The sequence below is a fragment of the Cetorhinus maximus genome, chromosome 5 (assembly GCF_964194155.1).
Source record: "Cetorhinus maximus chromosome 5, sCetMax3.hap1.1, whole genome shotgun sequence".
Lineage (NCBI taxonomy): Eukaryota > Metazoa > Chordata > Chondrichthyes > Lamniformes > Cetorhinidae > Cetorhinus > Cetorhinus maximus.
The window spans coordinates 26,061,504-26,088,895 of NC_135883.1; the positions used below are offsets into that span (position 1 = coordinate 26,061,504).

Consider the following 27,392-nt stretch of genomic DNA (forward strand, 5'->3'; position numbering starts at 1 on the left):
ACCAACACGTAGCCTAACCAATTCCTACCTCAGACGTTGTGTTCAAATTTGATAATCTGACACTCTGAGGGGCAGAGAAAAACTCTCCAAAGACAATGTAGCTCCCTGTAATTCGCTCTCCTGCAAGTCAAAAGAGCTCCAATAATGTGGTAAACTGCATTTAAGTTACCAGCATTCAATGGGTGGGTTATTGAAGGCACGAGACTTGTGTCAGTTTCATTTAATCGGGATGGCTGCATTAAATCACTGGGAATTACATGTAAATTGCATGCAAGTGAATAATTCTGAATATATCGGACGTTCGCGCTGCTAACGGGCGAGTTTCCTGCTTGCTTACATTGACATGATCGCGAACTGTTTTGCCACCACCAGGGATCTGACGCGCAGCCTCCTGTGCAATCCTACAAGTCCGCCTACTCCAGCGGGTTCCACAAAACCCAGCCCATTATATGTATCAGTTGTCTGTCCAAAGGGATGGTGAATTCTCACACATACAACTTGATAAACCCTGCTCTGACTGCATTATGTTGATTCTTTAAGGAATCAGACTCTGAAAATTACTTGTTTTATCCTATGAGGCAGATTTTAAAGGATTTCATTTGGCTAGCTTGATTAAACCTTTGTGAACTGACTTCAGGCCACATTCTTAACTGATTCAGCAACTTGTCTGCACTATTGCCTCTATAAATGATGCACCACAAATAAACCTTCTCGGTAATACAGTTTGTTACAACAAATGGCTGACGATATCAGTCTTCCAAAATATCATACAGCATAGAGGAAACCTCATGTACTACTATCTGGTAGCAACGGGACATGATACACCAATTTAGGTATGGTTCATGCAGAGCGAGAGCTTGTTTTTATAGAACCAGACTTTTTGCTTTGGGAACAGGCAGTATGTTTATAGGATAAACTCAAATTGTGGGTTGTGTCTTTACTCTTTTAGATTTCTGAACAACAGTACTGTTGCCATCCTAGCCGTATGCATACCTGGCATCTGGGGTTGAAACCCATGTATTCATGGCACTGCTCACAGTGGTGGTATGTATTATAGGCGGCATACTTGGACAACCTCATTCGCGTTGTATGGCGTCGTAGATAGATGTCATCTTCTTTATGTCCTGTTAAGTTAGGTAACTTTGGTAAGCAACAGGTAGAAACATAGAAGGATAGGTTTTCCTAATTTGTGCTCCCAGTATGAAGTTTAATGTCATGGGAGTGCATATTTCCATCTGTTCACTTAGTAAAAAAGTCAATCCCGCTGTTGCAAATCCTGGACCCCAGCAAGAAAGCTCCACTCTGGGAAAGCAAATTTCTGGGACAATCTATATACTTATAATAGTACATAACGAGATGAGGAAGATAAAATCCCGATGAAAATCAATGAGAAGAGGATGTTTTGGCCATATAGTTCAACTTTCTACAATTCTGACCCTTGGATCCACTAGTCCACAGATAATTACCAGTGTACACACTAATCTTATAAAAGTAAATGCAAGATGAGATGCAGAAAGTTAAGTGTTATTTCCAGTCGTGCTTTATAACTGGTAATTCAGACCTGTAACAAATATTACCCAACTGGCTGAATCTCTCTAAGCTCGAGGCATTTCAGACAAGCATAGAACATGAACTTGTATTTAGGATGCCTTAAGGCCAATATTCCTCTCCTAGCCACCAGACAGTGCATAATATTCTAGTAGGTCCTCATCAGCTTGCAGAGGGAAGGCTTTGATACTGGTAGAGGTGTTCTATTGGCTGAGATTAAGAATTATGAGCAAGTACCAGAACTTGAAGGGCAGGTCAACTGGAAGGCCTGTGAGACACAGATGATCATCTAATTTGAAAGGTAATGGGGTGTGATAATATAGTGAACCAGAAATTGGTACGATAAGAAGTTTTTAATGTAAATTTTGCTGACCAGAAGCTGTGGTTTGCACGTCATGGTCCTCCTACTTATTTGAAGCCTCGGGCCGGGATTTTCCAACTCTGTCATGGCAGGACCCACTTCGGGACATTTGGCGGCCCAGCCAAAAGTCCATTGACTTTCAGCAGGACCGAATGACCTTGGTGTGTGGGAGGGGCCAGAAAATCCCGTGTCTTATGAATGAGTTTGTGAGATTGTGTCATGGCTGCATCTAAACAGTCGCCCAGTCTAGTAATATAACGCTAATCTACTGCTGTCCTGTCTTTTCCCCACCTACCCTTGCTGGGAGTCCTGCTGGTTTTTCCTTGTCTGCGTGTTGGATGTAAATGACAGTGGGGAGATGTCCTCCTGCCCATCCACCCATGTTACTGCTGCTTCTTAGAGCTACAATAGGGAAGGTTGTGATAGGTCCCGGGAAGTGGTGGTAACGTTTCTCAGGTGCCCCAGGGAGGCTAAACAGTCTGATTACGTTACTGAATAGAGAACACCAACTCCAACCACCTTATCACCTCCATCCACATCCCACCCCTCACCCCAACCCAGTGCTGTAACTTGCCTTGTGGCAATTGCAAGAAGGTGCCAATAGCCTACAATGTAGTGTAATTCCATTTCTGAACTCACCTGCTAAGCCACTAAGCTAACTAAAAAGAATAAAATTATACCAGCAGAGGGACAGTTCTCACTCCCAGTGCTACGCTCATTTAGCACCACAGGAATTACCGTCCAGGATTTATTTTTCAAATACTTCAAATGTGTTGTGCACAATGCCCTTGTCACCCACCAAACAATGTGTTTTAGTCTCGCCTTTAGCTTCTCTATTTGGAACCATTTTATACATGATAGAATTTAAAATAATGAAATAATTTACCTTTGTTTTTTGTAAGGTCCCTTGAATAAACTGGACTTGCATCTTCATACTTTGGATCATGAACAGTGTAGTCAAATGACAATTTACTGAAACTCTCCAAATCGGGCCACAGTAAGCTCTCTTTCTGTTGTAGGGAAGAATCTTCTTTGGCTTCTAAGAGATAACATGGAAATAAGGAATAAGATTTTGCATACATCCATTCAATTCTGTTGTGCATTTCCAAGTCCCCGGAATTTAGTCTTCTTTCCTTTTAATGTCTAGCACCAATTGGAGCCCAATAGCAAAAGGAGCTCTGTGAAGGAGGCACCGCACCCCCCTTGACTCTGTCCCCTCCATCTCTGACATCTTCCTACTGGCCGAATGAAAGCAGCTGGGGAAGAAGTAACCCTTAAGTGGCAATTAATTTGTCAGCCTAGTCCTTGCCCACCGCACATAAAATCATGGCAAGGTTGCAGGCAGCAACTAGGTGGAAAGAAAGTTGCCCACAGAATCTTATGGGACCGATTCCCCCACCCACTGCAAACTCGCCTGCAGGGTGGTGTACAATTATGCCCCAAGTAACGCAGATGTACTATTCTGCTTCTAACATGAAGCTAATGTCCTGTTTCTTTAATGAAGTAAATGCTAAGGTCACAGAGAGGATTCTTGCTTCTGTGCCAAATAACTACCTTTGTTTCTTCATATGTTTTTTGAGGTGTGACAACAATTTGAAACTTTAACTGTGACAGACAAGAAATGCATGCTATTAATACCATTTTACAATCTTATAGATATATATGTAAAGATCATGCCAGGCGCTGCATTGAGTATAAAATAGCACTTACTGAGGTTAATTTCTTCTTCATCATAAACATCCACCTCCATCAATCGAATCAACATCCTCGATAGAATACTAAGGAACTGCAAATAAGCTCCTGTCTTCCCCACCTGAGAACAAAGATGTGCATTTAAGGCTCAAAGCACGTTTACAAAATAGACATCGAAAAAAAGAATCTTCCACTGCCAATGAAGAATAATGTGCCTGGAGACGGCACATGCCTACATGAACTTGAAGGTATGTTGCAGTGAGCTGTGGGAACCTAAAGGGGGTCATCATGCTGCTCGCTGGTACCAAAAACAAATGGCTGTGAGTTAAATCCCTCCCTCATAGAATTGTATAATTTTACAATACAGGAATCAGCCAATGACCCAACTGCACCCTTTTCAGTTCTCTGAACAACTGATCCACTTTGACCCATTCTCTTGACCTTTCCCCATATCCGTTTAAATTTGTTTTCAATTATGCTTTCTATCTCCCTTTGATCTTTGTTTCTGATTGGACTTTCCATATCCCAAAATCCTGCAGCTCTGTTAGTATTACACATACCTTGGAGCTAGAAGGTTGTGTTCATAGTCCCACTCCAACAACTTGAGCACAAATTTCTGGACTAATACTTCAGCGCAGTGCTGAGATCATGCTGTAATATTGCAGGTGCCATCTTTCAGATGAGATATTAAATCAAGGTCCCATTTGTCCTGTCAGCTGGATGGAAAAGATCCCTTGGTACTATTTCGAAGAAGAGCAGGGGAGTTATCCATGGTATCCCAGCCAATAGTTATCTCTCAACAAACTTTACTGAAAACAGACTATCTAGCCATTTATCTCCTTGTTGTTTATGGAAACTTGCTGTGTGTTAATCAGCTGCTTTTTCTCATGCATTGCAACAGTGATTACCTTCATTGGCTGTGAGGTGCTTTGGGATGCTGAGGTTGTGAGATGTACTTTATAACTGCAAGTCTTTCTTTTCCTTTGCGTAAAAAAAAGCTAATCTTTCGTCTTTTGATCATCTTAAATTTATGTCCTCTTTATTATCAGCATTATAAAAGACCAAAATAAGCATTAACAGAAAGTGTCACCTTACAATAACACAATGTATAATGAAGTGTATTTTACTAGTTATCAGAAATTTGTGTTTCTCCTATTGTTCTGTTGTCCATAATCATCTTTCAGTGAGTTGTGATGATTCATTTTCCTATCTCTTATTAACAAGACAAATCGTGTGTCCAATTAAGAGGTATCAGTTAAAAATCTTCTGACTCACCAAAAAGATGCTTCCATATGTGGTCTCCATTGGGAAGGAACTTACTTAAAATGTCCTCAAATATTCAGAAATACATTGGTTGATCAATTTTGTCAGTTATAGCTAAGTTGGTGGCACTCACATCTGAGTCAGAAGGTCTGGGCTTCAAGTCCTCCTCCAGGACTTAAGCACAAATATCTATGCTGATACTTCAATACAGGACTGAGGGAGTGCTGCACTGACAGAGATGCTGTTTTTCAGATGAGATATTAAACCAAGGCCCTCTCAGGTGTGCACAAAAGGTCACATGGCAATATTTCAAAGACGAGCAGGGGAATTATTCCCAGTGTCTTGGCCAATATTTATTCCTTAATCAACATCACAAAAACAGATTAACTGATCATTATGACATGGTTGTTTATTGAAGTTTGCTGTGCATGCATATGGTATATGTGAATGGAAATGTCTGAAGAGCCCGAGATATTGGGCCTTAGATCTCATTTGAAGAGGAGCACTCTACAGAAGAAGCCCAAGAAGGCAACTTATGGAAGATTAGGGCACGGTTAGTGCTATAGCATCCCACTGATAACTGAGGTGGGGGAATCACAAGGCAGGGGTGTGAAGCTCTCGAGAAGAAACCGCAAGATACTCAGTAGGAAACATTTAGAATCAGAACTGCAGATGCTGTTAAACATGGATACAGTACGAGGAGGGACATAGGAATCAGGGGCTTTTGGAGGAATCAGGGTGGCAGCGGCAGCTTACAGTGGTCCCCGGGTTAAGGGCATGTCGGTGGCACACCAGCTCCTCCCGATTCAGAGATAATTACTTACCTTTTTTGACTGTAGGCATCTGTTGGTTTCCCTGAGTAAAACCAGTGGTGCAGGGGTGCCTCAGGACAACTGGATCTTACAGCAGGAACCTCAGGCAGTTGTTATCCCCCTTATTTGCATATTCAAAGAGCCTAATATCTCCTCCAGACACTGCTTAAGGACTCCTTTTGTTTTTCCTTACACAATATAGCAGGCAGCACGATTCTGGTAGGGCGTATGCAGGCCTACTATACTGGGGACAGAATGTCGATGTGGCACCCAAAGAAAGTGTTAAATGGCCTAATTTGTAGCCCATAATGTTTATCAATGATTTGGGTATAAGCCCAGAGAAAGTTACAAAATAGGAGGCATAGTTAATTCTTTAGAAGACCAAAAGAAACTACAAAGGGATAGTAATTAAGTTGGGAAGAATGGGCTAAAATATGGCAGATGGAATTCAATGTCAGCAAGTGGGACATGTAATTCAAAAATAATTATATTAACTGAAAAATGCAAAATTCTACAACTGCTGGAAACAGACAACAGGTCAGTCAGGCAAGAGAAAGGACAAGTTAATGTTTTGGGTACAATCCTCTATCAGAACTGCAACAAAATGAGCAACATATCAGATAGGAAAAGAACAAAGAAAAGTGGGAGGCAGAGAAAAAAAGCACATCCACCAACACTAAGTGAGGAAGCAGGGTAGAATGACCCTTCATCTGTGCAAAAGACAAACTGGAGGTGGTTAGGTGGCTGAGGTGATACTCACAGGAGATGAGATGATAGGAAGAAGCATAATAAAAGGAATCAAAGCCACAGGAGAGACAAAGAATGTGCGAATAGATGGGGAGGTAAGTCAGGTCTCAAACTGAAACAGGAGAAGCTGGGCAAAGTTGCATAGGTTTCAGTGACCTGAGCAGAAGGAAAGCAGGCGAACACTAACAATGTAGTCTATCCTTTTCCCATCGATCCCCTTTTCCTTTTAAACCCCTTCATTTTGTTTTAGTTCAAACAAAGAATTAAACCCCTTTCTCCAGGGTATCCTAACTCTGGGAAAATCAAATAGAACATGCAGTTTCTGAATGATGGGAGATGGGCCTACTTGTGGGGACTGTCTTAAAACCGTTTAAAGGGAAAAAGTAGCATCTATCATCATTTTAAAGCACATTTTATTTTGTGTAATGAAGTTCTGGATGACCTCCTTTCACATAACTGCTATTCTCTGTTTATCCATTACCTTTCACATGGTTTATAAACTGTCACATTGTCCACCTAATCATACAGGATTGCTGGGAATTTGGGGTGTGGACAAGAGGTTGGGTCAGTGGCACCGCTATAATCAGATTTTGATTCATTAAGAAAAATAAGAGCCCCAAAGTTTATTGACTGGTTTGGTAAGCTGGGAGCTTAGAAACAATGTACTGACAATTTTATGAGCGGATTCCAGGGCAGGAAGGATTCTTTTCCACAGGGTTTCTACTCCATTCTGGGAGGGTCCCAATGGACTGGAAAACCTCTGTGATGCCCCTGTTCAAGAAGGGGAGGGGGGAAACAAAAATCAGGAACCTATAGGCCAGTCAGCCTAACATCTGTTGCTGGGAAAATGCTAGAGTTCATTATTAAGGAAGAAATAGCCAGACATTTAGAAAAGCTTAATGCAATCATAAGAACATAAGATCATATGAAATCGGAGGAGTAGTAGGCCATTTGGCCCCTCAAGCCTGCCCTGCCATTCAATAAGATCATGGCTGACCTGCCCCAGGCCTCAACTCCTCTTTTGTGCCAGCTCCTCTCAGCCCTCAGCTCCACAATATTTCAAAAATCTATCTACCTCCTCTTTAAATATTCTCAGTGATCTAGCCTCCACAACTCTCTGAGGTAGAGAATTCCAGGCATTGACTACCTACTCTCTGAGAGAAGAAGTTCCTTCGCATCTCAGTTTTAAATGAGTGTCCCCTTATTCTGTAACTATGTCCCCTAGTTTGAGATTCCCCCACTAGTGGAAACATCTTCTGAACATCTCCCCTGTCAAGCCCCCTCAGAATCTTGTATGTTTCAATAAGATTACCCCTCATTCTTCTAAACTCTAATGAATAAAGGCCTGACCTGTTTAGCCGTTCTTGATAAGTCAACCCTTTCATCCCAGGAATCAGCCTAGTGAATTCTCTTTTGAACTGCCTCCAATGCAGCATACCCTTTCTTAAATACGGGGACCAAAACTGTACACAGTACTCTAGGTGCAGCCTCACCAACACCCTGTACACTTGTAACAAGGCTTCCCTGTTTTTAAACTCCAACCCCCTAGCAATACAGGCCAAAATTCCATTTGCCTTCTTAATTACTTGCTGCACCTGCATGCAAACTTTTTGTGTTTCATGCACAAGAACACCCAGATCCCTCTGTGTTGCACTTTTTTGGAGTCTCTTTCAATCCACAATACCATGAGCTCCCATCTTGTGCAATAACCTTTTATATCAAATGGAGTCAACATGGTTTTGTGAAAGGGAAATCATGTTTGACAAATTTGCTAGAGTCCTTTGAGGATATAACAAAAGCAGAGTTGACAAAGGGGAACTGATAGATGTAGTGCCTCCTCCCCCCCATGCCCCTTAAAGTTTTACAGGCCACACAGATCACATGCAGTTTCTAGTGAGTATCTCTGCATGGGAAATGTGTGCCATACAAGTGACAACACAAATGAAGACTTGCAGTTAAGATTATCTGCCTGAACTGCTCTGTCTTTGGCTTTGAAAGCAATGACCACAGTCAATTTGTTATGCCAGAGGTTCATTTCTGCTAAAGGTCTGTGCAATATCACCCAGGGTGACATCCAGTCATTGGGTAACCTGACACATTTCTCAGGAGAATTAGGGCATTCATTTAGCTTAGCATGACAGCAAAGCAGCAGCAAGCTCGTGCTGTATAGTTTATCATCTTGCTGGCTTCTTTAAAGTACTGAGTACAATAATTTGTTCTGATGAAGAGTCATATGGACTCGAAACGTTAACTTTGTCTTCCTCTCCACAGATGCTGTCAGACCTGCTGAGTTTTTCCAGCAATTTTTGTTTCTGTTTCAGATTTCCAGCATCCGCAATATTTTGCTTTTATTTTGCTTTTACAATAATTTGTTAGCAAGTAGCATTACGAGCACCGAACTGTAACTCCCTCAACTTCCATAACAGGAAGTGGATACCACATGCCGAACGTCCAGATTGTGTAACCAGATGCAAAAAAATCTTTAATAATAATCCTGAGAATGCAAATTCAGATCCCATCATGGCTGCTCGAGAACTTAAATTCAGCTTTTAAATACATGATAGTCAAATAAACAGATTGCTTGTGGGTGAAAGGTGCAGCCATTGGTGCCATGAGGAATGACCCCAACTAAGAACTGAGGAGCGCTACAACCAGGGTTATACCCACCTTCATGTAAATTACGAAACCAATAATCTGGTACATTTCCTAATCCTCCCTGGTCCTGCATGACTACATGAGTCTACATGATATGAATAAATAACTGAGCAGGGCATCACAGAACCCTTTCACGTACAACTATAATCTCTTTAAGCACCATGTAAGTACACATTCTCCTTAATTATAAGCAACTCAAACCTGAGCCTAAACCACCTCACTCTTTCCTGACACCGCTAGGCATAAGTGCCAAAATGTGCCTTTCTTCCCATGCCTCCCCCACTATTCTAATGCTTTGCCACAGTGTGGCCTGATGGTCAGCACTGTGAGGGGTGGTTCACTGCTCCTGTGGTACAAACAGCTCACTGGATTGAGGTGTCCCTCCTCTTGTGGCAGTTTATCCCTGGCAGAAAGACACCTCTGGCTGCATCTGCAGAGCTCATGCTGGGCAGTCTGGTGTCACCTCAAACATGTCCCTCGCTTGGTGCTTTGAAAGAAAAGTCCACGTGTGTATTGCTATTGACAAAGGGCAGCCTTACGCAACTTGAATCCAGCCACTGTCACTTTGTCCCAGATCTGTGCATCCACTAATGAGTAGCCGGACTGTAAAACGGCTGCCATCAAGTCCTGAAAGCCCCAGGGACAGGAGTCTATATCCTATTCCTCAGTAACTGGAAGCTGGTATTAAAGTCATTGCCAGCAGGGCTTATGCTTCTGTGCAGGTACAGTCATTGACTTGTTTCTTATAAGGTGAGCGCCTACTAAAATATGATGCTGTAAATGATCTATCCATTGCCACACATCCCTGGAGCTTTATATCCTGGATGCATGTTTGATGTACGATTAGTTCTGACTCCCATGAATCCAAAGCCGTGGGCAGCCTTCACTACTGTCGCCACCGTAAGATTGGAGGACCCTCACCCAAACCCAATTCCTCTGGATTCCTCACATTCTATGAGTAACATGATGTCACAACCTCACTTACCTAATTCCCCCAAGGATCTGAGCTGCTGCACGAGAATAAGAAAACATGAAGAGGCACAAGAAGGTGGCAGTGAGATTGTAACAGAGAAACAGGCAGCAAAAAGTAGCTCTAATGACTCCTGTATGGTCTTTTGCTCAGCATCCTGTTTCTCATTACCAATGTAGAAATATGTCTTTCTGCTCATCTTTCTCAACTACCTCCACCAGCAACACCACCGCCCACCCCCCTCACCCCACCTTCACACTCCCCCAACAACATCAGTGTCAAGGATCTGCAGTAAAGGAACACAAACTAAGAAATTGTGAGCATAACTGCCACCTCCCTCTTCATCACCACCACCCCCTCCCCCGCAACCATCCCCGCAATCGGAATTGAGACAGAAATGAGGATGAAAGTTTCTGGCTGCCCGATAATTCAAGGATGCCATGGCAACCACTTAGGTGCACATCCTCTAAACGGCCAACTGTAATGTTCCACTCATCTCAACATCTCCCGTGTCTAGAAAAAAGTTCCTCTTAATTGCTCTGTGATCTGCTTCCTATTGTCCAGAATGCTTCCTCTGGTGCCTTCTCTTTCACTGGTATTATGCACTGGTACCTCCTCCAACAAGATTAAGCGAATTAAGTGAATGCTAGCATTTGAGGGAAGTCTCAGAGGTAATATCAGATAGCTGATATATAAATCTGCTGGAATCACCCTGTTAAATGGGTGAAAGGGTTTCATGCTTCTGTATGCAAATAGTTGCTGTTAGAGGAGATGATAACAAATTATAAGATTCCAAATTAGCAACCCCCCTAACCATGGTGCAGGGTGAAGGATGACTTGTGCAGCCATTATTTTAGAGGGTGAACCATGCGTTGATGTGCAGAATGCCCAAAGAAAAAGCAGAGTGACCAGTTTATTACCTTTCTTACCCGTATCTGGTCCTTCAACTTTTTCTAGCATTGTTGTGTGGTCCCAGGGAGGTGAGACAGATGGCAGTCAGTCCACTGCCAATTCCCTCCACATGGCACACAGGACAATTTTTTTGCAGCTTCCTCTCACAGGTATTGGGTCCCCCCCTCTCTCTCTCTCTTCCCCTCTCCATTGCTGCACCTCATTCATAAGCATTTGTCGGTCAGCCTCATTTAAACTTTGTGGTCTTCTTTCAATGCCTATCTCCCTTCATTGGGTGTTCCTGTCAGATCTTCCATTTGGCGACATGCTTTTAAAAGTTTTATGCTAACAATCCATATACAATCTGACAAGCACTCAATCTAGCAACAACAACTTGCATTTACACTGAGCCTTTAACATAAAACACCCCAAAATTTTCATTGCTTGCTTACTGCAGCCTTAGCTTGTTGTAATCTCCAGCCACATACTTACACCTGCAATTCCCATTTCAAACAGCAATATGCTCACAGGTTACATTTGGATTAAACTCAGCCAATGGTGAAAGATATACAAAATGGATAGACCCCATGATTGACAGTGGACTCAGCGGCGCTGGGGCAAACCACTGACATAAATGGGCCGGTGGATGTTTATGACCAAAATTGAGAAGGGACATGTGTAATTTTCTGACTTCAAGTCTATTAAGAGTGGACTTACTTTCCTAATGTGGCTCCGTCACTCTGTAATTCCACCCCCAACTTTTTATAACTTTCGCCATAAAGCATTTTAAGACCTATTGTTATCCACCCCTCCCCCTCACCTGTGGTGGACCATTCAGCAGAAGTCTGCGTGGATGAAATGTCTCGGTTCTACTCTGTGCTTTGTTAAAATCCATATGGTTTTGTTTAGCCACTGTCCACTGGCGATAATACAGGGATTGCTCCGTGGAAGTCACCATTTTGGCCAACGAAGGGTGAAAGGAGGTTATCCAATGAACCGAATGGTGCGGAAGAAAAGATGATAATTTAGCCACTCCAGCGCTGTCCACCTTAGTAACAATCTCATAGATCAATTTTGGGAGAAACACAGTGGGTGGTTGGGTTGCTGCCTTTGTCCTTGGACATTGGGAAGACATCTGTCCCAAAGTGGGAGTCGGAGCAGAGGAAGAGCCTGAAGAAAATGTTTTTGAGCTTCTTCTTGAGCTTTTGCTGTTGTTGATTTGATCTAAGTTTCGGTGCTTTTCAGAATATTGAGTCTCATGGTAAGGCTTCTGCTGGGTGTTGTCTGCTCTTAGCTTGGGCTTCTCTCTGGCCACACTACTGTCCTCAATATTAATAGATTCAACATTCAGCTGATGTCTCGCAGAATCCTCTGCTCCGGAGGTTGAGAAAGGATCACTGTCGCAAAGCACGCCTAATTTTGTCACAGAAAAATAAAGATATTAATTTGTGTCAAATTAAAAATTCCAGTAAATTTGAGTAAACTTTCAATAATGAATTAAACACAGAAAATGCGAAAAACATTCAGCAGGTCAGGCGGCATCTGTGGACAGAGAAACAAAGTTAACACTTCAGGTCATCAGAAGTGAAAGGGGTTAGAATGGAACAGGCTTTAAGCAATAAAAGAGACATAGAAAGGGGGAAGGGAAATAAAGATCAAAAATGGAAGGGCCGTGACGGGATGCAAGGCAGAAGATGATTGGAAAGAGGGATAGGGTGAGAGTAAAGTGAAGGAGAAAGGGGGTACAACACCCCATCGAATGCAAGCGCTGCAGAAGCTTGTGATCCCCGAGAGCTAAAAGGAAGAAAGCGCCAGATGAAGCGAAGGCTGAAATAGAACTGTGGATTAGTGACAGCTTTGAGATAGAGTGAGTTATGTGCTCCTGAAGAGAGAGGTTGAGGCAAACATGTTGCCCATGAGCTTCAAGCATGGATCTCAAGATATGGCGAGAGCAGTGGTTCTAATAGCTCACGAGGTGAAGTGAGAGTGACTGCCCTTGACATCAAGGGCGCATTTGACCGAGTGTGGCATCAAGGAGCCCCAGCAAAACTGGAGTCAATGGGAATCAGGGGGAAAACTCTCTGCTAGTTGGAGACATACCTAGCACAAAGGAAGATGGTTGTGGTTGTTGGAGGTCAGTCATTTCAGCTCCAGGACATCACTGCAGGAGTTCCTCAGGGTAGTGTCCTCGGCCCAACCATCTTCAGCTGCTTCATCAATGACCTCCCTTCCATCATAAGGTCAGAAGCGGGGATGTTCACTGATGATTGCACAATGTTCAGCACCATTCGTGATTCCTCAGGTACTGAAGCAGTCCATTTCCAACTGCAGCAAGACCTGGACAATATCCAGGCTTGGGCTGACAAAGTAACATTCGTGCCACACAGGTGTCAGGCAATGACCATCTCGAACAAGAGAGAATCTAACCATCACCCCTTGACGTTCAATGGCATTACCATCACTGAATCCCCCACTATCAACATCTTGGGTATTACCATTGACCAGAAACTGAACTGAACTGGACTAGCCATATTAATACTGTGACTACAAGAGCAGGTCAGAAGCTAGGAATCCTGTGATGAGTAACTCACCTCCTGACTCCCCAAAGCCCGTCCACCATATACAAGATACAAGTCAGGAGTGTGATGGAATAGTCCCCACTGCAGCTCCTACAACACTCAAGAAGCTTGACACCATCCAGGACAAAGCAACCCACTTGATTGGCACCACATCCACAAACATTCACTCCCTCCACCACCGACGCACAGTAGCAGCAGTGTGTACTATCTACAAAATGCATTGCAAGAATTCACCAAGTCTCCCTAGACAGCACCTTCCAAACCCATGACCACTACCATCTAGAAGGACAAGGGCAGCAGATAGATGGGAACACCACCACCTGGAAGTTCCCCTCCAAGTCACTCGCCATCCTGATTTGGAAATATATCGCCGTTCCTTCACTGTCGCTGGGTCAAAATCCTGGAACTCCCTTCCTAACAGCACTGTGGGTGTATCTACACCACATGGACTGCAGCGGTTCAAGAAGGCAGCTCACTGCCACCTTCTCAAGGGCAACTAGGGATGGGCAATAAATGCTGACCCAGCTAGCGAAGCGCACATCTCATGAATGAATAAGAAAAAAAGAATGTTAAATTTTTAGGAGGTATCAGTAAGCATAGATGGATCTGAAACATGACAGGTGGAATTTTAGTTGAAATCCACATGGAATAAATAGGAGGCAGAGGCAGTTGCTGAGGAACATGATGTGGCTGTGAAAGCAAGTTTTGGCATATACCTCATCAAAATGAGAAGAATAGGCATTGGTGAACAAGGTAAAACAGCCAAATGGAAATCCAGTCAGACAGAAGATCAAAATTTCAAGGTGAGCATTCCTTAAAGGGAAGTGGCAGTGAATTAAATACTAATAAAAAAAAAACTAAGTACTGTGGATTCTGGAAATCTGAAATAAAAACAGGAAACACCGGAAATGCTCAGCATTCCCTTTCATTCTTCCCGTTCCCCTTGACTTTTCCTCCTCCTGTACTTGTTTAAAACCCGTTACAACTTTAACTTTTTCCAGTTCTGATTAAAGATCATCAATCTGAAATGTTACCTTTCTTTCTATCTCCACAGATGCTGCCAGACCTGCTGAGCATTTCCAGTATTTTCCATTTTTACTTCAAGTCTGCACTATTGTGCTTTTGAGTAATTCATATTCTAGCCTTCAAAACTCAAGAGTATTTTTCTTACTTGAAGTTTTTGATGATCTGGATGAAGCTGAGTGATTAGAATATGAGCGCTGTCTCTTATTTTTACTTTTCTTTCCTGAGTCTGCAACTGTTGTCACTAAAACAGGAATGACAAATAAGAAGTCACAGTGTGACATGAGTTATTGGAGCACATTTACAATGCTTTTAAAATATAATGATGATGATTCATTTTGCCTGCATTTAAAACAAAAAAATGTTGATACCCCACTTTTGATCCTTCCATGCCATAGGACAATGATTATTCAGGAAGGTGAACAAGTGACCTGCTCCTAAGCATCTTCCAAAGCCTCTGCAACCTGCTGGGTGGTGCATAATCTCCTTCTTGTCCCCGTACCACCAGATGGTGAAGCACCCAACCCTCAACTGAATCCATTTTATGTAGTACTTTTAATTAGCTAGGCTGCAGTTAGAACATTATGGCCTGAATTTTTCCCACGTTGAGCAGGCTCGGCGGGAGTGGGCGGTCGCTGAGCCGAACGCCACCCGCAAATCGGCTCCGCGCCGCCATTTTATGTGGGCGCGCCAATTAAGGCCCGCCCAGCACAAGACCTGAGCCATAGCGCTCAGCGGGTGGCGAGAGGAGGGAGAATCGGGGCCAGCGCTCTTTCATGGAGCTGCCTCAGGGAGATTGAAGCGCTTTTGAAATGAATAAATAAATGTTTTGAAAATTTAATTAAACATGTCCCCTCATGTGACTGTGTCAGAGGAGATGGGACATGTTTTTATATTTCAGAAAACGTTTTTATTTAATTCATGAAAGGTTCAGGAAACCTCATCCCGCTCGTGGATGAGGTTTCCTAAAAAACGTAAAGGCCGGTTGGCCTTTTCGCCTGCCTGCCAACCATAAGGTTGGACGGGCAGTGTGAAGTTGACCTTAATCACTTCCTTAATGGCCTTAATAGGCCTTTTAAATATCGGCGGACGAGCAGCCAACTCCGGCACGCGCTAGCCGAATGAAACAGCGCGCAACAGCCCGATGACATCATCACACGTCATATTACGTGCCGGTATGTCAGGCCCGCCCCCTCACGCCGACTGATAAATCCTGGCCTGTGTCCAGTTTTTAGCACCCGACTTTAGGAAGGATGTCAAGGCCATGGAGAGGATGCAGAAGAAATTCATTATGGTGTCAGGGATGAGACAATTTAGCTATAAGAAAAGATTAGGGGCAGGATTTTCCCGTCAGCGAGCAGGGGGCGGGGCCCACTCACCAACGCGTAAAATGATGCGGGATGACATCGGGCGGAACTCCCGACCTCACCACGCCCTCTGTAAATTTTCAGGTAGGCGGGGGCTCAGCAAAATCAGCTGCGCACCCGCCGACCTGTCAATGACCAATTGAGGCCATTGACAGAGTCATTAAACTAATTAATGGACCTAAAAACAAAAAACTACTGCGGATGCTGGAAATCCAAAACAAAAACAGAATTACCTGGAAAAACTCAGCAGGTCTGGCAGCATCGGTGGAGAAGAAAAGAGTCGACGTTTCGACTCCACATGACCCTTCAGCAGAACTGTTGAAGGGTCATGTGGACTCGAAACGTCGACTCTCTTCTTCTCCACCGATGCTGCCAGACCTGCTGAGTTTTTCCAGGTAATTCTGTTTTTGTAATTAATGGACCTGCCCATCCATCCTTAAGGTTGGCGGGCAGGCCAGGAGCCCTGGCGGGAATTAGAAAAAGCGTAAACCCTCATCCATGGGCGGGATGAGGTTTCATGTAGGTTTTTAAAAATGTAATTAAAGCTTTTTAAAAAATTATGGACATGTCTCAACTCAAGTGACAGTTTCACACGAGGGGACATGTCAGGGAATTTTTTTTTCTGTACTTTTAATGTTTTTGACATTAGAAGCGATCTCCCGGAGGCAGCACTGAGCCTCAGGGAGATGAGTGCGCTCTTTCGTGTGTATGCGCACGCAAGAGCGCACTCTTGGGTTTAGGGACTCCACCACACCCACCCCCCACCCCACCCCCATAAGCACAGGGAGTGCACAGCGCTTAATTGGCCCGCCCATGTAAAATGGCAGCGCGCCCCCAATCGGAGATGCGCCTGTGCGCGCCAGCTCTTCAACTTCCCCCCCAACGAGGGGAAAATCCTGCCCTAGGGAAACCAAAGTGCCTTTCGTTAGAGTGGAGCAGGTTAAACAATTCTGAAAGAGGTACTCAGAATTATAAGGAATTTTGAGGAAACGCTACTTTTACTGGTCACTGAGTTGGGAACTAGTGGACATAAATCTCAGATCAAAAGAACAAGAGGATTAGTATTTTTTTTAAAATGCTCTGATATGGAAATGCTCAGATATGGAATGCCTACCAGAAACATGCAAGAAATATAACCTATGTAGACTTTAAAAAGGGAAGTGGATAAATATCTGGGGGAAAAAAGGGTATGGAAAAGGGCAGGTATGGAACTAAAGTGCTCTTTCAGAGAACCAACGGAGACATGACTGGCCGAATGTTCTCCTTCTGTGCTGTTAAATTCAATGTCATTTCGACGCTTACTGACTCCACTTTTGAGTTCAGACTGCTAATTTTGTGCCATTGGTACTGAGCGATGCAGATCACAGAATTCGATCATTCTATGCCATGGACCTGTCGGAAACAGGTCGAGGAGGACCAATTTTCACATTTCACAGAGTGGGACGACAGCCATAAAATCAAACATGCTGGGTCTGGACCTGGAGATGAAAAGTCAATTTACCCCAACCTCTTTGCTGCACATAGTTTGCTACTCATCTCGCATAAGCAACAGTGCATTCACCAACACAATTCTCCAGGATCCTCGCAGTTGCCTGCTACATTGGTTGGGTAGCGGTCCTCGTGTTTGAGTTTAGACAGTAAACATAGATATGCTTTTAAACTATCCTGGATCACAGCCAAGCCTGCAAATCAAATCAAAAACAGAATTACCTGGAAAAACTCAGCAGGTCTGGCATCGGCGGAGAAGAAAAGAGTTGACGTTTCGAGTCCTCATGACCCTTCAGGGGATCCTTCATGAGGACTCGAAACATCAACTCTTTTCTTCTCCGCCGATGCTGCCAGACCTGCTGAGCTTTTCCAGGTAATTCTGTTTTTGTTTTGGATTTCCAGCATCCGCAGTAGTTTTTTGTTTTTATCCCTGCAAATCAAATGTCTAGATCTGAATTTTTCAGCAGGTGGCACTAGTCTTCAGGAAGAGAAAGCCTGGCTGTTGTATTTATTTTCCAATCTAGAGGTTATTTATGGCAGCCCTCAACACTGTCCTGCTTACACCAGTTAACTAGCATTGAAGAAGGATCAAAGCCGGGATTTGCTTGCCTTACGTGGCTCAGTTCTGTGGTATGTAGCACATTAAACTATTAAATCAACAGAACCACCCTATTCTAATCAGTTTTTATTCACCGGTCTCAGAAATGTACACGCTATTTAGTCATTTGTGTCAACTTATTTGTTTCAAAACAGCATACCTTCAATTGCAACACTGTCCTCATCATCGTCAGTGCTACCTGGCTTCTCCAGGTCGCTCTCAGAGAGATCATTCACTATCACTGTCTGCCCAGGGACATCAAGGACTACGTAACAAGCTGCTAGACCAAGTTCTTGCTCCAAAGCAGTTCGCAGGAGACAAGTTGAATTTATTAAACGTAAGTCATAGTACTTGGCAGATCTGTGCAGGGAAGAAAGCAGAAAACTAGTTAAAGTGCTGCCAAGAATATCTAATTCACTTCAACAACAAACACAGCTACAGTTTAGAACAGCTCTGACAGAAATTCTAACAAAAGGTTGGCAACCGGAAACGTGGAGCTGGATTTCCCCGAGTTTGCTGGCCCCCCCGACATCCGGACTATGGGCGGAATTTTTGGTCCGGACTTCGAGGTTTGTTTGCCTACCTTGTTTTGGGCAGCACTCGTGCTCATCAGCGCCAGGCTTCACAGGCAGCACCACATCACTTATAGGGGGGGCTCACAGGCAGATCTCTGCCTACCAGGCCAGCTGTAATGTGGGGGTGGCTTTTCAAAGGCTGCAGGGCTATGGCTTGTTTGGGGAAGGGGGAAGAAATGGCCTCAGGCATGGGAAGTGGCTGCAGGGTAAGGGCTGTACTGGGGAAAAGGGTGTATCCCAGGGTGTGTGTGGGGACACTTGTTGATCTGTGCAAGTGACCTCAAGAGGGTGAGGGCTGAGGAGGCAGCCTCCAGAGGAGATGAGGCCAGATGGTGATGTGAGGGTGTGTGTGAGAGAGTGAGTGGTGATGTCCCTTGAGCTGGCAATGAGTGAGATGTGTGATGGCCTTGTGAGTGAGAGAGTTTGGAGTGATGAGATGGTTGCCATACCCTGGCGGCATGGATCAGATCATTCAGCCTCTTTCTGCATTAAATGGCCAACCTCTTTTGTGCAATATTGGCAGCGACTACCTCTGTCACCGCCTCCCAAGCCGGAGTGGTGAGACCGATGGGTGTCCTGTGGCCAGAGCAGAGGCAGAGGACATTGCAGCGGGCCTCCACGGTGTCCAGAACACGCCCCGGAGATGCATTACTCAAATCGGGGGACTGCACTCTTCTTGGCTTTTGGGGCCATGTCTTCACTGGAGCAGTCCTGGGCTGCAAGCATTGAGAAGTGTGTGCGTGACACAAGTGTGTGGTGCCCAGCGTGAGGAAGCGGCGAGGTAACAGTGTGGTGGGCAAATCGGAGGCCAGTGAGATGGAGTGTTTCCTGTGGCCTCATAATTAATGAGGTGGGGATGGGATGATATGGCGCGAAAAATGGCTATTGCGGCCGCCCGGTAAAATGGCTTTTGCTCGCCCGCTACTGCACTTTGTACAAGTCTGGGACGATTCCGTCCCATGTCTGGAGATAGGATGTGACATCAACATTCTGCGGGAGGTGACCAATTACTGGGTCATCTCCGTGATATCCATCCAATTATGAACCGTGGGTGTGATGAGGAAGCAGGAGTTAGATGTGGCCAGTTCCATTTAAAGAGCACCTGTCAGCCTTCACAGCGGATACAGCCAGAAGAGTGCCGAGTCCGGGGGAACAGTTTATCAGAGCAGTAACATGGCAGTCTGTTGTGTTGGGGTGGCTCCAAGGCTCACTGAAACATTCCTGCAGATGATGTTAGAGTGGGTCCGAGTCAGCAGGAACATTGTGTTTCTGGACAATGGCAGAAGGCAGCCTGCCAAGCAAATAAAGGAGGCTTGGTTAGAGGTCACCAGAGAGGTCAGCTGTAACAGTGTGGGCAGCAGGACCCGGATCCAGTGCAGTGCTTCAATGGCCTTCTGCGGTCTGACAAGCTACAAGGGCATTAAAGGGACAGCACATCTCTGAGCATGAAGATTTCAAGACAGGAAGTGCCTGGATTGATCAAGGTCATGTGTGCGGTATCAACTCTCACCCAAGAGAAGAGATCAAAGCGATGTATGCTTGGGAAGATGGTGATGTAAGCCCTGGACCAAGGCAATGATAGGATCATCATTTCTGACTGTGGACCACAATAGACATCTGTGAAGATTAACTGTTGCTGAACTCTTCATACTCACATTGCAAGAGAAAAGATCACACCACATCCACGAGAGGAGTCGTTCAGAGGGTGGTGCGGCCAACTTGGCAATATTAACGCTCAAGGAGGAGGAGGCCCTTGACCTTGCAAGGGTGGCAGCATCGTAGGCAATTGGAGACGGTGAGATTGATGTGTGAGAGGGTGAAAGCTGATTGAATGATGCATGAATGTACCTTGCAGCAGTTTCCAACTTTATGAAGTTGCTTCCAGATAAATGATGAAGCAGCTACTGAGGAGGAGGATTGCGACTGACTGATTTTCTCTTTTACACAGAGCCGATGCAGAGGATCAGCAGCAGCTGACTATGGAGACCAAGGCTGCCTCAGGGGAAGACCTGCACTTGTATGAACTGAGTCACAGGAGTCAAGCACATCCTCCACTAGTGCAGATACATGTAGTGGGGCCTCACACAACTTTAGAATGGGGGCACATGTGAACAACAGCAGATGATAATGGCAGAAGCAGCCGCGGGCGGCCCCTCCCGGGCGACAGGGGCAGCCGCGGGCGGCCCCTCCCGGGCGACAGGGGCAGCCGCGGGCGGCCCCTCCCGGGCGACAGGGGCAGCCGCGGGCGGCCCCTCCCGGGCGACAGGGGCAGCTGCAGCCATGCTTACCTGACTGGAGATGCTAAGCCTTGGGGACCATATACAAAGCAGGTGCTTATGGAGTAGCAATGGGGGATATGTGACTAACTGTCAAGTGTTTCCTGAGGCAGTGCAGTCCCTTATGGTGAAAATCAATGAGTCCATTCATTACAAAAGCATCACAATGTCCCTGGCATATCAGCGCATGAGCTCCACCATTGAAAAATTGGCCAACCTCATGGAGAGTCATATGAGGCAGTCCACTGAATAGCAGAAGCAGTGAACTGGCATGTGCAAAATGTATAATGCATTCTGTAGCATTGATCGATCTGTTCCTGTGATGGTGCCTGGATGTATGCATCCTCAGTCAGGTGTTCTCGCGCTCCTAGTAAGTAAGGATGTGCAGAATGGCCATGGAAGGGTTGAGGCAGGAAAGGATAAAGCAGCTGGCGCAGCCTGTTGCGGTGCCCTCATGTGCACCCTGACCCTGAGGATGGGCGTCACTGGCATCTCAGCTGCTGGGACACCCTCCCGAAGAGCCTACCTACACATCTGCTCCAGCCACAGAGCCCTCACAAGGGGACAGTGAAATGGTGGTAGCATCACTTTGGGTTTTACCTGGGTGCAGATTATAAGCTTTTTGTTTAATGCACACACTTCTATGAAAAGTGGAATCTGTCTTTGTACTCTTGACATAGGCCGCTATGTATAAAATGGCAGTCCTGGTTTGATTCTTCCATTCGACTGCAAATTGCATCCAGTGCAAATCGAGTTTCCACAATCTTTTACGCTAGTTTTAAAAACATCATGGCAAAAGCTGGCCCCACCCAAAAACTGAATGCACCCCCAGTTCAAATGAATCACCTTTGAAAGGTTCCACTAATTGTTTGCAAGGATGCCCTTAAAAATTAAGCTGTATTTTTGGGGTGCATGGACACTGAGACACGTTTTAAGAGCTTCTGAAAATTATTTTTAATTTACAAAGATACTTTTGACTGTAAAATACCATTTACTAATTATGTTGGAGTGAAGTCATTTTGTTATTTAAAATCAGATTACTCACAGGTAGTGGACTAGATACTGCTTAAAAATGTCATTTTTGTGATTAAGCCCATTTTTAAATGTATTAATCAAAATGCACCAAGTTACCATATATATAATATACATATATCTATAAAATATATCTCAAGGAACATTGTTTGAAACAGATCTTTTTTAAAATCAAGTTATGTTGTAAAGCACTGCCTGCTTGCACTGGTTAAAAGCAGATCTTATATTCAGCTATATGCAAATGGAGAATGGAAACTTGAAAGAAGGAAAAAAACTTCTCAAAAATAGTGCAACTTTAGATTGCTGATTGTGCCCACAGTGGAAACTCTAATCCATGATAAATAATGCCAACTCTAAAAGCTTCAACTGTTCAATTGGTGGAGCTGACCTTCTCTTGATTATCCACACCCCAAAAAAAACCCCACAAAAACATGCACAATTTTCAAATTTTGAACAGATCCACAAGTGGGAAAAATAGCAACCCCATATCAGTCATATCCATACCTTAAAAGGACGATCTTGCATTCCAAACTGGGTGTGCCTTGTAGAAGATGTTGGGCACACATTAAACTGAATGCACAGAAATTTCCCATGATCTTGGATCTCACTCCCCATGAGCATGAAATTGAGCCCTGGAGGTCATCTGTATCTCCCATCTATCTTCTTCATTTCTTTATTTTTAAAATGTTCTCAGGGTGTGAGTGATGCCAAATTTATTGCCCATTTTCAAATGATTTCTGAAGTTCAGAGCAACAGAAGTGAATGAGTGTAGTTTATTCCTTCGCCATGCTGAGGCCAGATGTGTAAGGCAGTTAGACTCGTTCCCCTGAACCAGTTGGGTTTTTACATGTGGTGAAGAATTAATAAGATATAGGAAAGAGTCTGCAAGCTGGAATCCCAATTAGAGCTGCACAGCAGTAACGAAAAACATTACTAGTGAAAATGAAAGAGAAAATGTGTGAATTGGACTTTTAAAGAGATAACTACTGATAAAGGAAGGCCATTGCACCAATCATACCTTATCTATTCAGAGAAACCCTACATTCTCCCCACTGAAACAAAGGTTTCATCCCCACCACACGCTTTGGGAATTCAGCACAAAGGTTCATCACTCCTCATGTGAAGAACTTCCTGATGTCGGTCCTATATTTTCCCTGAACCTTGTCCTACACATGTAATTTAATTAAAAGCAATATTCTGGATTTATCATTTCAATTGCCTTGACTATTTTTTCTCTACAAGATCTTCTCTCAAACATCTAGTCTCCAGGGTGGAAAGTTCAATTTTCTCCAATCTTTGTTTATAACAAAGTCCTGTTACTCGAGGGATCAGTGTTGTGAGTCTTGCCTGCACTATCTTTAGTGATTGAACATCTGCCTTGCTTCTTGATGACCAGAACTGGAAGCAGTACTCAAGGTGCGATCTGACAAGATAATGGAATTTCTATTGTGTGTTCTATTTTGCCAACAAAAAGAGATGCAAATTGCTTGGCAATTCTCAAGAGTGACTCCAAAGAAAAGCTGATCCACGGCATTGAGCAACCTAACCAAAGGTTCTTAAAAGGAACATTGCATGCCACTCAAAAAGGCAAGCAGAAGGTTTTTAAACTAACTTTCGTCGAATCAAAGGGAGGAGAAATCTTAACCAAACCCCTTCCCTGCCACAACGTATGACAGTCAGTGGCATCTCCTTATCGACCTGGACTGGCAATGCTCATTCCTTCTTTGAGATGACATAAGAGGGTAGATATTCCAATTGCATTTGCCTGACGTAGTGGAAAGGGATGCGTTATGCAAGGTCACCGCACACTTTGCAGTTCACTTGCATTTCTGAGAACAGGGCTATGTATATTAAAATAAGGGAGCAAAGACCTATTGTGCAAGCTTTTGATGTTCATGTGTGCAAAGTACTGAGTCATATTTACGCACATGAATAATAAGTGTCCGTGGTTACTCAGGAACAAGCTGTGTACATAATTTCATCTTAAGGACATTTATTCAACTGTTTTAAAAGGACATTCCCATGCTGTTTATTTTTCTTTCTGATGTCACTTAGATTTCAAAGAAATTTTGTGGAAATTACCCCTTTTTTAATTTTGCTGTATAACTCCATTACTGACACCAGTCAACATGGGTGGGCTCCCCATTCCCCCGACCCCATCCCCGCAGTTTCCAGAAAGCGGGGGATAATAAATTGAGTTCCAGGTAGTTAACCTGATATGGAGGGCTAGGGCAGTTAGGATCAGATCTAAAATCTATTTCCATCTCCATCCTTCCAGGTATGATCTATGGGGATGATGCCTCCTAATGGCAAACGACACTGCAGTCCTTGTCATGCCACACCATCTCCAGTTTAACAGCCAAACCAGGGGCTGTGCTGGGCTGTCTGCAGACTCATACCTACACATTGTCTGTCTCTCTCTCTCCCTTACACTTTTCCCTTTCAACTTTGGCATAATCTACCACTGGGTTTATAGTTAGGGGAGCACACAATTGTTTCTACAGCTCCAGATGTGAATCCAGGATGTTGCTTCCTTGGTGCCAGAGTCATGGGTGTTACTAAGCAGCTACAGAGCACTCTGAGGAGACAAGGAGAACAGCAAAAGGTCAGGGCCCATATCGGTACCAAATGACCTGATTAAAAAAAGGGGATAAGTTCTTGTAGACAGATTTTAGAGAACGAGGAAGGAGACAAGCAAACAGGACCTCAACAAGATATTAAGGTTCAGGTTACTCCCTGTGTCATGCACTTACAATCAGGTTGACAATACAAATGGGAACCAGCCTGAATATGGAAAGGTCAGAAGGGAATTGGAAAAGGGAATGAGAGGGGCAAAACAAGAGTATGGGGAAGAGACTGGCAGCTAACATAATATGGAATCCAAATGTCTTCTATATGCATATAAATAGTAAAAGGATGGTAAGAGGGGGGATGGGGTTAATTAGGGAACAAAAAGGGATCCATGCATGAAAGCAGGAGGCATAGCTGAGACACTAAATTAATACTTTGCATCTGTCTTCACCAAAGAAGAAGTTGCTGCTGAAGCCATGCTGAAAGAGGAGGCATTTGAAACCAGATGGGCTAAAAATTGAAAAAGAGAATTTATTAGAAAGACTGGCTGTACTTATAGTGGACAGGTCACCAGGACCAGGTCAGATGCATCACATGATGCTGAGGACGTAAGGGTGGAAATTGTGGAGGAATTGGCCATAATCCTCCAATCCTCCTTCAATATGGAGCTGATCCCAGAGAACTGGGGATTTGCAAATTTGCCCTTGTTCAAAATTGCTTGAACTCAATATTGGGAAAGATTTTTGAAACAATAATGCCAGTAAAAATTGCCACTCAGATAAGTGTAGCTCAGTTAAAGAAAGCCAGCATGAATTTCTTGAAAGCAAGTCATTTTTAATTAACTTGATTAAGTTTTTGATGAGATAACAGAGAGAGTTGATGAGGGTAATGTGTTTATGAACTTGCAAAGGCGTTTGATAAAGTGTCACATAGCAGCAGACTTGTCAGTGAAGTTGAGGCCCATGGAATAAAAGGTAAAAGAAACAAAGTTGGCTGAGTGATAGGAAACAGGGAGTGGTGGTGACCAGTTGTTTTTAGGACTGCAGGAAGGTATACAGTGAGTTTCCTTAGGGGTTGGTATTAGGACCATTGCTTGTCTTGTTATGTATTAGTGGCCTAGACTTGGGTGTAGAGGGCACAAATCCAAAATGTGCAGATGACTGAAAACTTGGAAGTATTGTGAACTGTGAGGAGAGTGATGAACTAATAAGAACAAGGAGCAGGAGCAGGCCATTCAGCCCCTCGAGCCTGCTCTGCCATTTAATAAGATCATGACTGATCTGATAGTAACCTCAAATCTGCATCCCACCTACCCCCCCGATAACCTATCACCCCCTTGCTTACCAAGAACCTATCCATCTCTGCCTTAAAAATATTCAAAGACTTTGCTTCCACTAACTTTTCAGGAGGAGAGTTGCAAACACTCACCACCCTCTGAGTGAAAAAAATTCTCCTCATCTCGGTTTTAAACGGGCGACCCCTTATTTTTAAACAGTGACCCCTAGTTCTAGATTCTTCCACAGGAGGGGGCAGGATTTTTCAGTCGGCGTGTGGGCCCGACACGCCGACAAGTAAAATGACGTGCGATGACATCGGATGTGCATCCTGATGTCATCAGGCAGTCCCGCAATATTTCATTTGGCGGACACGCACTGGAGTCAGCTGCGCGCCTGCCGATATGTAAACAGTCTATTAAGGCCATTAAGGAAGTAATTAATGTCATTGTTAACACTGCCCATCCAACCTTAAGGCTGGCAGACAGGCAAAAAGGCCAAGCGGCCTTTACATTTTTTAGGAAACCTCATCCACAAGCGGGATGAGGTTTCCTAAAGCTTTTATTAAATAAATTTTAAAATTTTCCGAGACCTAAAAACATGCCCCATCTCAGGGGACATGTTTAATTACATTTTTTATCTATTTATTTAATTATTTCAATATTGATTCAGTCTCCCTGAGGCAGCCCTGTGCCTCAAGGAGATTGAAGCGCTCTTTCGCGCGCATGCACCGAAGAGCACTGGCCCCGACTCTCCCTCCTCCCCCCACCGGTAGCGCTGAGCGCTACAGCTCGTCTTACGATGGGCAGGTCTTAATTGGCCCACCCGCGTAAAATGGTGGTGCGGAGCCGATCGCAGGTGACGATCAGCTCCGCGACCGCCCTTGCCCGCCCCCGCCGAGCCCGCCTGCCGCCTGAAAAACTCAGGCCAAAGAAACCTCTCCACATCCACCCTGTCAAGACCCCTCAGGATCTTATATGTTTCAATCAAGGCGCCTCTTACTCTTCTAAACTCCAATGGATACAAGCCTAGTCTGTCCAACCTTTCCTCCAATTCCAGGTATTAGTCTGGTAAACCTTAGCTGAAATGCTTTCAACGCATTTACACCCTTCCTGAAATAAGGTGCCCAATACTATACACAGTACTCCAAATGTGGTCTCACTAGTGCTCTGTACAAGTGAAGCATAACCTCCCTACTTTTGTATTCAATTCCTCTTGCAATAAATAATAACGTTCTATTAGCTTTCCTAATTACTTGCTGTACCTGCATACTAAACTTTTATGATTCATGCACTAGGATACCCAGATTCCTCTGCACCTCAGAGCTCTGCAATCTCTCACCATGTAGATAATGTGCTTCTCTTCTATTCTTGCTGCAAAAATGGATAATTTCACATTTTCCCACAGTATGCTCCATTTGCCAGATCTTTGCCCACTCACTTATGTCCTCTTCACAACTTACTGCCCTGCCTATTTTTGTGTCATCAGCAAATTTGGCAGCCAACCCATCCATCCCTTCATCCAAGTCATTTATATAAATTGAAAACAGCTGAGGTCCGAGCACTGATCCCTATGGCACACCACTCGTTACATATTGCCAAACTGAGAAGACCCATTTATGCCTACCCTTTGCTTCCTGTTAGCCAGCCAATCTTCTATCCATGCCAATA

The 27,392-nt window shown here is 44.1% G+C and overlaps 1 protein-coding gene across 1 annotated transcript in view; it reads right to left on the minus strand.

The window, feature by feature from the left end:
• Nucleotides 1-27,392, minus strand: part of greb1 (growth regulating estrogen receptor binding 1) — a 351,042-nt gene that overhangs the window by 51,971 nt on the left and 271,679 nt on the right. Inside the window, exons 21-26 of the mRNA XM_078541600.1 lie at nt 18,155-18,354; nt 14,690-14,785; nt 11,760-12,352; nt 3,620-3,722; nt 2,796-2,948; nt 994-1,124 (exon numbers count right to left, since the gene is read on the minus strand). Coding sequence (XP_078397726.1) covers nt 994-1,124; nt 2,796-2,948; nt 3,620-3,722; nt 11,760-12,352; nt 14,690-14,785; nt 18,155-18,354 — 1,276 coding nt within the window. The remainder of the gene's footprint in view (nt 1-993; nt 1,125-2,795; nt 2,949-3,619; nt 3,723-11,759; nt 12,353-14,689; nt 14,786-18,154; nt 18,355-27,392) is intronic.